The 12,565-nt window shown below is 53.0% G+C and overlaps 1 protein-coding gene across 2 annotated transcripts; it reads right to left on the bottom strand.

Moving 5' to 3' along the window:
* Positions 1-785: 785 nt before the first annotated feature.
* OTX2 (orthodenticle homeobox 2) lies at positions 786-3,416 on the bottom strand (the record flags this gene model as incomplete). 2 transcript variants are annotated; one of them, XM_082058576.1, is made up of 3 exons in its annotated part: positions 786-1,406; positions 2,743-2,915; positions 3,320-3,416. In XM_082058576.1, 3 exons carry the CDS (start codon positions 3,414-3,416, stop codon positions 786-788), a joined length of 891 nt encoding a protein of 296 aa, XP_081914702.1. The 2 variants fall into 2 exon arrangements, with proteins under 2 accessions (XP_081914702.1, XP_081914703.1); XM_082058577.1 differs by having other exon boundaries at positions 2,743-2,894.
* Between the last annotated feature and the right edge of the window lie 9,149 nt (positions 3,417-12,565).

Here is a 12,565-nt window from a genome sequence, read left to right as displayed (position 1 = left end):
ACAGATTAAAAACCACAGATGTACCATTTATATAAGACACACACTGATTGTCTCTTAAAAACTACATATTGACTCCTTATGAACATTATCTTTTTTTTTGTTTTTAATCTTTAAATAAAGTAGTGCAGCTAGGACAATCAGTCACACAACCCACACAGCCCTGAACCAAGTTCTCCGGGTGCCAACTTGAGCAAGTTGGGCGTCAAACAGTTGGATGAGCTCGAGAGAAAAAGAAAGAGGGAGGGAGAAAAAGAGGGAGATAAAGAGAAATGTTGTCCATTGCGAATATTTTAACCGAGGGTTGGCTAACACATTGGAAACCTCTGGGTGAAGGATCTTTCCACGCACACACAAAAAAAGAAATAAAAACCTAGACTTTTTTTTTTTTTTTACTTTTTTTTTCTTTTTTTTTTTTTTAAACTGGCCCATAGGTGGGAATCTCCCACCTCTTCCAAACAAAGAAACCCAACAATTGCCTAAAACTAGAAAGAACACAGATGGGTCTGTCTGCTTTCTGCTCACTAAATGATCTGTCCGTTTAAGGCCTTCCTCCTCTGTTTTTCCTCTTTATTATTCCTTTTCCAGAGCATCTGAGCAGGAGATGAGTCTGAACGGGATCACAACACTGTCCCCCTCTTGTTGCTGTTGTGTTTTTTGTTCATTTGTTTGTCCGTTGAGTTATTTTTCTCTTTAATTTAACCAAGACCTGACTAAAACTGGAGCGTTCAGCCCAGCCTGTTCGTTCTCATCACGATTTTATTTTTTCTCGTTATCACAAAGGTTCTTCACAAAACCTGGAACTTCCATGACGATGTCTGGTCCTTATAATCCAAGCAGTCAGCATTGAAGTTTAACTTCCAGGAGGTGGTTTGGTCTTTATAATCCAAGCAATCGGTGGTGGAGTTAAAGCCCAAACTGGAGGCTCCATAGCCCTGGGTGGAGAGGGAGGCTGGAGACTGGTTGAGGTGGCTGGTGACCGCGTTGGCACCCATGGGACTCAGGGTGGCCCCCGGTCCTGGAAGCTGGTGGTGCATAGGGGTCAAGTAAGATCCACAGTCCATCCCTCCAAAATAAGAGGTCGAGCCAGCGTATCCTTGGCTGTAGCCTGATGCCTGGGTGTAGGTCATGGGGTAGGACCTCTGCATGCAGGAGGACGAGGTGGACAAGGGGTCTGAGAGCGGGGAGATGGACGCTGGGCTCCAGATGGATACGGGGGCACTGCTGCTGGAAATGGTGGGGACTGAGGTGCTGGAGGGGGGAGTGAACTGCCCACTGGTCCCGCTTTCCGAACTCACTTCCCGAGCCGGTGAATTCTTCTTTTTAGCTGGCCGTACCTTGTTCTGGCCCCCGTTCTGCTGCTGCTGCTGTTGCTGCCGGCACTTGGCCCGGCGGTTTTTAAACCACACCTGGAGATGGAGAGATGGGGAAGGAGAGAGAAAAAACCTGGTGTTAGGGATGCACAGGCAAAACCAAGGGGGGAAAGAGATGGTGATGGGGAGAATTCCCCGGGGAGGGGGGAGGGGACACTAAAAGCACTCCCCAGCGAGCAGAGGGTTGCAGGTTGCTGCAAAGAAAAGCTCCGGGGCTCCCCCTCCCTGAGATCATTAGCAGTAATAACAAGTGGAAATAGGCAAATCAAACTGCTTAATAAGGTCACTTTTGGGGGGGAAGGGGTGGGGGAAGTGCTGCCTCTTTACTGTTTGCCAGCCGGGGACCCCCAGGAATCACCGTTTAAGGCCTATTGAAGTCAAGCCCTTAATTAGAAACAATAGAGCATCAGAAAAGGAGGGAACAATTAGGGAAACAGAGGCAGGATTTGGGGGGTAGGGGGTAAAGATGCCTCATTTACCCTCTAAATAGACTCTCTGCTCTCACCCCCAGCCAGGACCAGCCCTTCCAACCCCTCTCATCTTTTTTTCAGCAGGGACCAACTGCTGGGGAGTTTTGTGGGGAGAACGCTGGGGTGCAGCGTAGGGGATCCCTGTCCCCAGCTTCCCTGGGACACGACATCACGCCGCCTCGGGAAGCCTCGCATGGAGGAGAGGGGGAGGGATGGCTTTGGAGCTGCCCTGGCCCAGCTGCAGGAATGTCCTGGATCCGTGCTGGGTGCAGGATCCTCCTGCGCTGCCAGCAGCACCTCCAAACGCTCTGCCCACAGAGGAGACACAGCCCAGCCCCAGGAGAGGGGGCTCCTCCACCAAGGCATCCCCTCTCTCATCAAAGTCCCTTCAAAGGGAGAAGCAGCCCCCAGTGTGTACTGGTGTGAAATGGGATCCCAGTCTGGCCCTGCTCCAAGGATGCAGGGATCCCTGGAGAAGGGGGGATCCTTTGTGGGTGCCGCAAGAGGACCAAACACCTGAAGGATCTTCTGGGATTCAGTAGCCAGGGCAAGGCAGGGTGCAGAGCCTGGGGGTGCTAGGGAGCCCCCCTCGGGATCAGAGAGGCTGAGGAGTCTGGGGAGGGATGCGGAAGGCTCAAGAGCTGGGACCTGAGAACTGCACAACCCCCGCCATTGCACAGGGAGGAAGGGAGGCCCTGGGGAGGCAAATTGCCACTCCATCCCCCCTGCACCCTCACCCACCTATGAGCCTCTTTCACTCCACAGGGGCTTGATTTGGCTCCACGACTGACCCCATCCTCGAAACCACCCCCCTCTCCTCCCTTCCAGCCACGGACCAGCCCAAACCCCACACGCCAGGATGGAGGTGGGGGACAGGTTTCTGGGGCCACCCCGCTTCCTACCTGCACTCTGGACTCGGGCAGGTTGATTTTCAACGCCACCTCCTCCCGCATGAAGATGTCAGGGTAGCGGGTCTTGGCAAAAAGGGCCTCCAGCACGTCCAGCTGCGCCCGGGTGAAGGTCGTGCGCTCCCGCCGCTGCTTTCGGGGGGTGGCTGCGAAAGGAGCCAGAGGCCCTGGCTGTCAGTCAGCAGCTTCTCACCCCCCTGTGTCCGCTCCAGCCCGCTCCCCAGGGGGACACCCCTATTTTCCCCCCTTCTCCTAAACGACTCGCACCCCAGTTCTCAGGCGCCACCGTGCAACAATCCCACCTCCGTTGCCCCCTCCCCATCTTCCCTGGAAGGATCCGGAGGTTCTGACCCCCCAACTCCAACAGGAGGGTGTCCCCTCTTTGCAGACCCTTCCCCGGATAAAAAGTTGAGGTTGAGGAAGAAGGAACAAAGGTGGGGACCCCCCACACCTCCCACCCGCTCCAGCCATCACGATCCTCGGGCTTGTTGTGCTTCCAAAAGCCCGGCGGCTTCTACTCCGTGGGGGAAAAAAAAAAGGGGGAGTTCGGAGAAAGAAAAACGTGGCTTACCGGGATAACCGACGGACGGATGCAGCAAATCCATGCCCGAGGTTGTGAGACTCAGGCCATTGACTGCATAAGGTGGTTGCTTAAGATAAGACATCATGCTAAAGTTGTGGCGGGGTGGAGAGTTGGCCGAAATCCGGGCGAGGGGGAGCCGCCCGAGAGCCCTGCCTGCCCCGGGGGGTGCCGTCGGGCGGGGGGGGCCGCCAGGTGCCTGCGGAGGCCAGAGAGGAGAGAGGGGGAGGTCAGGCCAGCTCGCTGCCCCCCCAGCTTTTATCCCCGCTGCCTTTCCCCGTCAATCCTCCAGCTCGTAAAGCCGGACCCCAGCCGGATTTGGAAGCTGGGAAAGACTGACTAGATAAACGCATCTCTCCCCCCTCCCAAAAAAAAAAAAAAGGTCGAGGAGGAAAGGGGGCGGGGGGGCACATCCCAGCCAGTAATTACTGTCCGAACAAAACCCCCCCATGCCTTCAACTGCCCGCATTGTACAGCAGCCCGGGGCATTTGCATAGGATTCCCGGCCGGGCACCGGCTAATTGTCTCAAGCAAAACTTGATTGGGGCCATTGGCAGACACAAAGAACCCCTCGGCTAAATAAATAATGCAGATAACAAAGCCCAAGGGTGAGAAACAAAGAAACAATTCAAGAAACCTATCTCTCCCCTAGTCTCTTGCAAGGACTTTAATTACCCCAGGTTTGGGCAACATTCAAACCTCCTCCCCCCCTTTCCCTTCCCCTCGACGTTGCTGCATTTCAGAGCTCGAATGCCCGCTCGGGCATCCCGCTCGGGAAGAGACAAACTTTTCTGCTCTACCACCATCAGTCCACGTCTGCAGTAATTTCCACCGGCCATTTGCACCTAATTAGTACTCCGGGTAATTAGATTTGGAGGCAAGTAACAGATTTATTAGGCTTTCAAGAAACTCTTGATGACGGAGCTGAAGCTAAACAAACACCTCGGTGGTGACCGGCCCCGGGACGGCCCCGGCGGGCGGGAGAGCGAGCGGCTCCCCCCGGCTCCGGCTCCTCCGGGTCCCCGCTCGCTGCCCCGGCGGGGCCGGGCGCTCTGCAGCGAAGACTGGGGGGACACAAACACACACTCCGCCAAAAAATGGCCGACAAGGGCCAGCCCAGCGTTCTTGAAAGGGTTAAGATTGTTTTCCCGTGGAGAAAAAATCTTTTTTGTTTTGTCTTTTTGGGTGAAGTCTCGCCCTCCCCTCCATTGCCGGTGGCCGTCGGAAAAACGAACTCCCGCACAACTTTCTTCCTCAAACACCCCAAACTCCGTGTTTTCAGCTAGCAAGAACACAAGGGAGCAAAGCCGCCTACCCGAGAGGACTGCGAGCTGCTGGGGGGGCTCCTGTAAGATCCTCGGGCTCCGATGCCCCCCCGCCCGGCCCCACCAGCCCCGTTAGTGCCGGTTATCCGCGGTTCGGAGTTTGCCCTTCTCCCCGCGGGCTCTGCCGCCCTCAGATGCGCTGAGCGGCGGAGTGGGCGCGCATAAAGCGCAGGGTCGGGCCCTTTTTTTAACAGCCCCCCGCGGGGGAGGCTGAAGAGAAGCAGCTTTGCCGAGGAGGGAACCCCGCGCACCGCGCCGGTGTCCGGGCGGCTTCGGCCGCCAATTCGTTTTCGCCGGCGCAGAATACGCGGGAGAGCGAAATTGGTTTTGCTACCAGCCTAAAAACGAATAAAAAAAAAAACAAACAAAAACCCCGGAAAAAAAAGACAACAAAGCCACAAATAAAATAAAATTAAAAAAAAAGAAGCAAACACCAAAACGAACCCTAAACCTCCATTCTGTTGAACTCGGCGACATCACGCCGAGGCACCAGCCCAGCGCGGCCGCCCGCGGAGCCGCTCGGCCGCGCATCCCGGGGCCGCCCCGCAGCCCGCGGAGCAACGGCTCCGCTCCGCAATCTGTCACCTTTCCCCCTCCTCCCCCGCCTCCCCGCTCCGCAAAGAGCCCGGCTACCAGTTGCTCTGCCCTCGCTCAATAATAATTACCCCGTCCGAGAATTAATTATAATAAATGTTTTCTTGATAAACTAACGAGATAATCCGGGCGGCACACGCTCCCTAATTACGGGCCACCGGCCCCAGCTCCGCTGATCGCCCGGGTTGATTAATGCAAGGCAGCGATCCGCGGCCGGGCGCGCAGGCTGCGCCTCTGCCCTTGGCCGCGCTGCGGGGGGACGTGGACGGTCCGGGGGGGTTCGCCGGGCCGCGGAGCAGCGCGGAGAGGCTCCCACGGAGGTGCGAGAGAGAAAAGGGAATTTGTTTTGGTTTGTTTCGCAAACGGGAGCTCGGTTCCCTGCCCGTACGGCGCTCCACCGCATTTCTTAAATATTTTTTATTCTTCCCCCCCCCACACCCCTAATCCGGTGGGAAGGTTTGGTTTGATATTTCTTAACACGGGGATTTTCCCCCGGTGCGAAGGCGGCGGGGATGGACCCGCTATTGACTCTGCTGCGCAGCTCCCCGCGTTTCGCCCCCCCAGGACCTGCGCGCAGCCCCGCGGCCGCCGAGTCCTTTCTGGGCCGCGCAAACGAAAGGGCCGGTCGGGAGCGATGGAACCGGGCTCGGCGGGCAGCGACCTCCGCCGCGGAGCCGTTTGACCCATCTCTGCCTCCCCAACCGCCACTCGTTCGCATTTTTTAACTGCCCTGTTTTTGTTATTGCTTTGGGGTTTATCTGTTTGTTTTGTTGTTGTTGTTGTTGTTTTTAACTGGAGTTACATCTTTTCGAAAGAAACAAATAATAAAATTCAACTTCTCGGAGGACCTGAAATCTAAAGAAATCTCTACAGCGAACGAGCTTTTCCAGCTCTAAAGAAACTTGTGCCGGTGCACAAGGACTTTCCCGACTTTCTCTTTGTCAACGCGGTCTAATTCGGAGGAGAGAGGCCGGGTCGGGAGCAGCGCGCGTTATACCCGATCAGTGTCTTTGCGAAGCGCTTTCCCACGGCTTAAAAAATGTAATAAAATCAAAATAAGGGAGGTGGAAAACATCTCCATCCCCCTCCCACCCGGATGCCATTCTCTCCATCCTTTTCGCCAACACCGAGCCATGAAGCTCCGTCCTCAAAAGCCTTGAAGATTTTTCTCCCTGCTATTTGCAGCCCGATTCTCCGACCGCCGCGAGTGCTCAAAGACACCTTCTCAAAATTACTTTGCTGAGCGTCCGCATCGCAAGAAAGAGGGGGGGGGGGGGAAGGGGGTGTCTCAGGCAGGAGCTGAGAGAGGGGATAAATTCCTCCCCGGTTATTTCTAATTTTAAACTTAAAAGTCCATTTTGGGGCTAGACAAGAACCAAAGTCGAAAGGATAAGACTGGGGGAAAAAAAAAAATAAAACCAATATGTACCTAACTAAGGAACTCGCGGTGAAGAACCGCGCCTGCCCGCGGAGGAGCGAGCGGCTCCGCGCCCGACCTCTGCCCGGCCGAGGCGTCGGGGGGACGGGGAGGCGGTGGGCATCGCCTCCCCGCTTCTCGGATTTGGCCTTTCTCCTTTTCATCCAGCAGCTCCTGGTCCTCGCCGAGGGCCGAGCGGTCGCCGCCGCCTCCGGTTGCCCCGACCCGGAGCCGCTTCCCTCCTCCGCCCGGCCTGGCCCGGCCTCCCCCGGGCAGCCCCGCATCTCCTCCGGGGAGCCGCCTGCTCACCGCTACCGACACACTGACCCCCCCACCGTACACATAATCTTTTACAAATAATAATAATAATTTTAAATTTTCCTTCGTCTATGTTTCTGCCCGCCGAGAAATAGCCCCGAGGAAGGGTCGGACTTACCTGCGAACCTCGGGCAGGGCTGGGGGGCGAGGGGTGAAACCTGCCGCCCGGATCCTCGCCAAATTCAGGGGTCGGGTTGAGCTGGGAAAGAAAGCACAAAGCAGGAGGTTAGAGAGCTCGCCGCATGCACATGCCCACGACATCGGGTTTGGGGGGGGCCGGGGGGGAAAGGAAAAAAATGTTTGAAAAAGAAGAATAAATGGGGAAGAAAGGGGAGGGGACGGTGCAGGAGAGGGATGCAGGGATGCTCGGGGTCTGGGCTCGGTACATACAGATCTAGCCGGTGCCGGAGCTGGTCAAATGATTTTATTTTTAATAATAGTGGCAGGGTGCGTTGGAGCTGAGGTCTCTACCTCTCTCGGGGAGCTTTGCTGAGAAAGCGCCTCTCTGGCAACTTTTTGACGCAAACTCTCCAACCAATGGCAGGGAGAGAGTGATTGACACATCTAAGCCAGGGGGAAAATAATAAAAACACACAACAGGGGGAGGAAAAAACAGGCCGCTGCTGTACCGGGGGGACAATCAAGCGAGAAATAACAGCCACCGAAATGACACGAGAATATACATTAAAAGAACCTGCTCGGTTTAAAAATATACATTATGGAGCGGAGCGTGTGAAGTCATTGTACGAATTAATGGGATGGACAGCAGCGATGGCGTTAGCGTGTTGCCCGGGGAAGGAGAGGAAGGGAGGGACAGTAAAAAGCTGGGGGAAGTATAATGATAATAACATCAAAAGATATTAAAATAAATAAGTAAATATTTGGGAAGGGGGGACATGGAGCCTGCCAGGGGCCCTTGGCTAACCAGCGCGGAGCTGGGAGAGAGGAAACCCGCGGGAGCAAAGGGGAGACACCCCCCCGGGACAGAGGAGAGTGGGGTTCCAGGCTTCCCTCAGCCCCGGCTCCCCCCTACCGCACCCGCGGAACGGCCCGCACCCCCCGTTCAGGGGGTTCAGGGGCCAAATGTCCCCGGGACGAGGGGAATCGAGTCACCTGGAGGGGGATATAAACCCATTTTAATTTTTCTAAAGATATATACCGATGATGGTGTAGAATGGGACACAGGCAGCGGCGCTGCGTTGAATTTGCGAATACGGACGTGCACGTATTTTAATCGGAAGAAACTCTGTGCGGCAAAGGAGGGGGGAGTGAGGAGGGCCGCGGGGGGGGTCCCCGCCACAGAGCACCCGGGACAGGCATCGGGACGCGCCTCTCGCACCTCCCGTCCCCCTCAACTTCTCCCGGCTCCAAGAAACCCGAAAATAAAAGCTTTGGCGAAAGGCAGGAGGACGGAGGTAGCTCAGGTCGGAGGGAGGGAGCGCTCACACACTTTCCTCACTTCTAACAATAGCGGGGGGGGGGGAGAAATGCAGCGGCTCGATCATTTTAATGGGGTGACCTATGTTAATGAAGTTATAGCAATTAATTCGCCTCTTTGTGGCTCTCTCTGAGCCTGGCTGCGTGCAATCCAGCGTGGTTGTCCTTGGACTTTAGCGCAATCCCGAGCGCTGTCGGTGCAGCCGGTTTTCAGGAGCAGGTTTGGGATGCTCGGGGTTGCGCTGGAGGGGCGGGGGCTGGGGGTTGTGGGGTTTGTTTTTTTGTTTTTGTTGTCTTTCCTCCCCGAGCGGAGGAGGAAGAAGGGGGGAGAAAAGAAGGAGGGAGGGGACAGGAGGGAAAATTAAACAAATAAACAAACAAACAAACAAAATCAGCACAAAAGCAGCCGCAGCCCTGCCCGCCGGAGCCGCTCCCACTTTTGTTGTTGTTTTTTATCCTTTTTTTGCGAGGCGTCTTCGCGGAAAGTTGGTAGCCGGGGTACCCCCGGTTGGTTTCCCCCTCTCCCCCCCGGAACCCCCGGCCTTTGCCTTCCTTGGAGTTGTGGTTTGTTTTGGCTTTATTTTTTTTTAGTTCCCTCCTTATACCTGTGAGACTTTTTGGGGGGCGACTTTTTGTGGTTTTGTTTGTTTGGGTTTTGTTTTGTTTTCGTGGGTAGCGAGAGGTGGCTGCAGACTCCCCCCCCCGAGTCCCTTTGCAGCATCTCCCCCCCTCCGCAACCCTTGCACAGAGATCCGCGTCGGGCAAATCCTTCCCTCTCACCTCCCCGCATGTCGGCACGGCCACGCCACCCCTCAGCCTCTCCTTTAGCAGAGCACCAGGAATAAATATCCCGATTGAACCCTTTCCCCCCCTCGCCCCCCTCCTCCTCCGCCTTTTGCCATCGTCTCCCGCCCCCACATATTATTTAATAACCTTAATCCACCTTGGAAGAATGAGAGAGATAATTCGTTCCCGTGTATCCTGACCAGGAGGATATTTTCGAAATCGATTAAAAATAAAAGGGGGAGGAAAAAGAAAAAATAAAAAGAAGAAAAAAAAAAAAAAAGGGGGGGTTGTTTGAGGGCTGGAGGCAGCCGGGTTATGGCAGAGGAGGGCTGAAATAAAATTCAGTGCTTGCAGAAAGTGGCTGGGAGAGCAGGTTTGGAAGCCGGGCTGACATCCCTGCCTGCAGCCCGGCCGTGGGGCGGTGAGCAGAGCTGCTGCCATCCCAGCCTTTCCCTCTGTCCCCCCCCACCGCCCTCCGCTCCCCAGCCTGAGAAGTTGGGAATAATTCACGCGGCCAATAAAACAAGTGGCAGAGCTGGACAGTGTTACTTAAATAAACAAGGGTCTCTTTAAAATTCCCATCCACTTCAGATGTCTAAAGTAAGATTGTGATGATTTTGTCACGGTTTGGTAAATTTACCCCTTTAAGAGGCTTTCATAAATCCCAGAACACACCTTCAGCCAGATTTGAATATAGATTTAGGTTTTAAAACCCAGAAGCTGGGAACACCGCTTTATCAAAGAGAATTTCCCTTTAGCTTAGCAATGTGTCGGAATGGCTCTTGCAAAGATTGGATCTGAGAGGGGGGAAAAGGGGGAACCTTCTTTCCTGGAGCAATCCTGCACACACTGTGCAGCTGCCTCTGCCTTCAGACTTCTGCAGCTCAGGGAAAAGTTGCCAAAAACAATATTAATAATTGTTGCAGCTGCAGGAACTTGGGGCTTTATTTATTTTTTTTTAAATGATTTTTTTTTTTTAAACTTCCCAATCTCTTCTGGTCCATTTGGAAAACGTTTCAGAGCAGGTACAGTGCCAGACTAGCTGGGGATAACGGGGAGTGAGTGGAGATGTGTGATTTTTTTGCCTCTCTCTAAGAACTTTGTGCTCAGAGAACCAAAATCTGCTTCTGGGATGAAAAGAAACTGTAACTTCTGCTTCTCAGTAAGTTCTCCAACTTTCCGATGCCAATCGTGTTACAGAGCCATTTTCTCTCTCTGCATAGCTGTGTTTCTTCTCTTTCTCCTTCTTTACTTCTCTTTTCCTTTGATTTTAATTTCCGACTCTACTTTACTAACGCAACCGTTTCGCGAGTGGTTTTGTCGCCGTGTGTGTCGCTCGCCAGGCTGATCGCGCTGAGCTGCTGCCCTTGTGTGTTATGACCAAGTAAAAACAAAATGAAAAGATTATTTATTAAGGTCGGGTGGAAGTTAAGGAAGGAAGCAACACCTCCCCCCAAAACGAACCGTTTTATTATTTGTCACCTTTGTATCTCTGATCGGCTCCGGAAAGCGATGCATGCTACGCACTTTTAAGCTTTTCCCTCATCGGATTTGTGTCTAGTTAAAATATTCCAGACTTTCCTTGAAGTTTATCTGCAAGTCAATTGCGGTTTGGTGTTTCTTTACTTCTTATTTTATTTTTCCTGAGTTTGACACAATCTCTCCCCCCACCCTCGCAATGTCCCTTTTCGGGGTGCAAACCCAGAGGGATTGGCAAAGCTGTGGCACTTCGAGAAAGGGTCGGATTCGTTTTAAAATGCTGGAATGATTAAATAGTGGGGGGGGGGAAGCCAAAACGTCTTTTTTCCAAGCGTCTGGGAGAGGTTTGGCAGAGCCGTCACCTCCTTTGGGGAAGGGGGGTGTTTTGGTTTGTTTGTTTTGAAATATATATACATATATATAAAGACAGCATCTTCGCCTATATGAAATCAAGTTTCATAATTGGGGTAAGAGGGTCTCGGGGGAGGAGAGGATGGTGGAAGCATTTAGGGGGGATGTGCCCAGCTCATTTCGGGGCTGGACAAGTCCTAAAAATGATGCCCCCGAGAGCAGACAAAGTGAGGTCAAGGCTTGTACCTGAGGGAAGGTCTCATGTGCACCGGGGCGGGAATCGTAATAAACAAAACAAAACAAACCCAAAAACCCAACAAAAACAACAACAACAAAAAGCAAACAACCCCCCCCCCGAGCATTAAATCAAACAGCATTAAAGAATAATTAAAAAAAGGTCCTTGGGAATGCGGTGCGAGGGGGGTGCGTGGGGGGATCCACGCGTGGGGGCCGGTGCGGGGCGTCCCCCGGGGGCCGGTGCGGGAGGCTGGGGAAGGGGCGTGTGTCTGTGTGTCCGTGTGTCCCTGTGTCCGTGTGTGTGTGTGTGTCCGTGCTGATGAAAGGCGCTAATACTGCCAGTTTACATAATTTTTCTCTCCAGGCCGTGAAGTTACCTTGATGAGCAGCTTTCTACAGCAATCAGATTATAGCTCCCAACCCAGATATTAAAATAACGGTTACAGTCCCATATCTTGCGTGTTGGCAAACTTGGGAGAAATGAAGGGGTCGGGGGATGAAGGGGGAGGGAGAGAAAGAACCAGAAAAAGGGTTTTGTAAGAAAGAAGAAAAGAAAACCGCAGAGAAGCTTTAAACTAGTCTTTCGTTTGTAACCTTTTACAACCTTTATTTCCCGTATATGAAAAGCTCCTTTTATTGAGACCCATAAAGAACTTTTTTTTTTTACCCCCCCCCCCACTTGGATTTTTAATTAGAGCCCATCAATTGCAGCCATATATATAGGAATCGATATAAAGTAATCCGTGGAGATGGGCTAAGGTTTTAATCGAAAATCTTCTTTGCCGTTCTTTGCAGATCTTCTTTAGCCGCTGGCTGGTGGAGAAACAAATGTTCATTAAAAAAATACCCCCCGAAACCTCCAAAGCAGCCCCCCCAAGCAAACAAACCCACAATGCAGGAAGCTTGCAAAAGCTCAGAAACCAACTGTTGTTACTATGTCAGATAAGAAATTACTCCTATGCTTAACTTCATTCTCCCTTGCAGGCAGTTAATTTTCACATTGGAAACTTTAAAACTAGCACCCAATATTACAGCTATTTTTATTTCCTTTCTTCATTTGTATATGGGAATGGTATTTTCCGTGCGGGAAGGGTCCGGTCTGTGCGCCCGCGAGTGTTTGTCTGTCTGTCTGTCCGGTAACAAAGATCCCACAAGTGCAACACTGCGCTGAAATCCAGACACCGTCCTCTCGCAGCTTCTCAGGCTCACAAATATCGCACATTTTTTTTTCCTCTCGCTTTCTCGTTCTTTTTTTGTTCTTTCTTTCTTCCCCCCCCTCCCCTTTTTTTTAAG

The sequence above is a fragment of the Streptopelia decaocto genome (genome assembly GCF_964273445.1).
Source record: "Streptopelia decaocto genome assembly, chromosome: 7".
NCBI lineage: Eukaryota > Metazoa > Chordata > Aves > Columbiformes > Columbidae > Streptopelia > Streptopelia decaocto.
The sequence above is the reverse complement of the archived record's forward strand: the minus strand, read 5'-3'. Positions and strand labels throughout refer to the sequence as shown.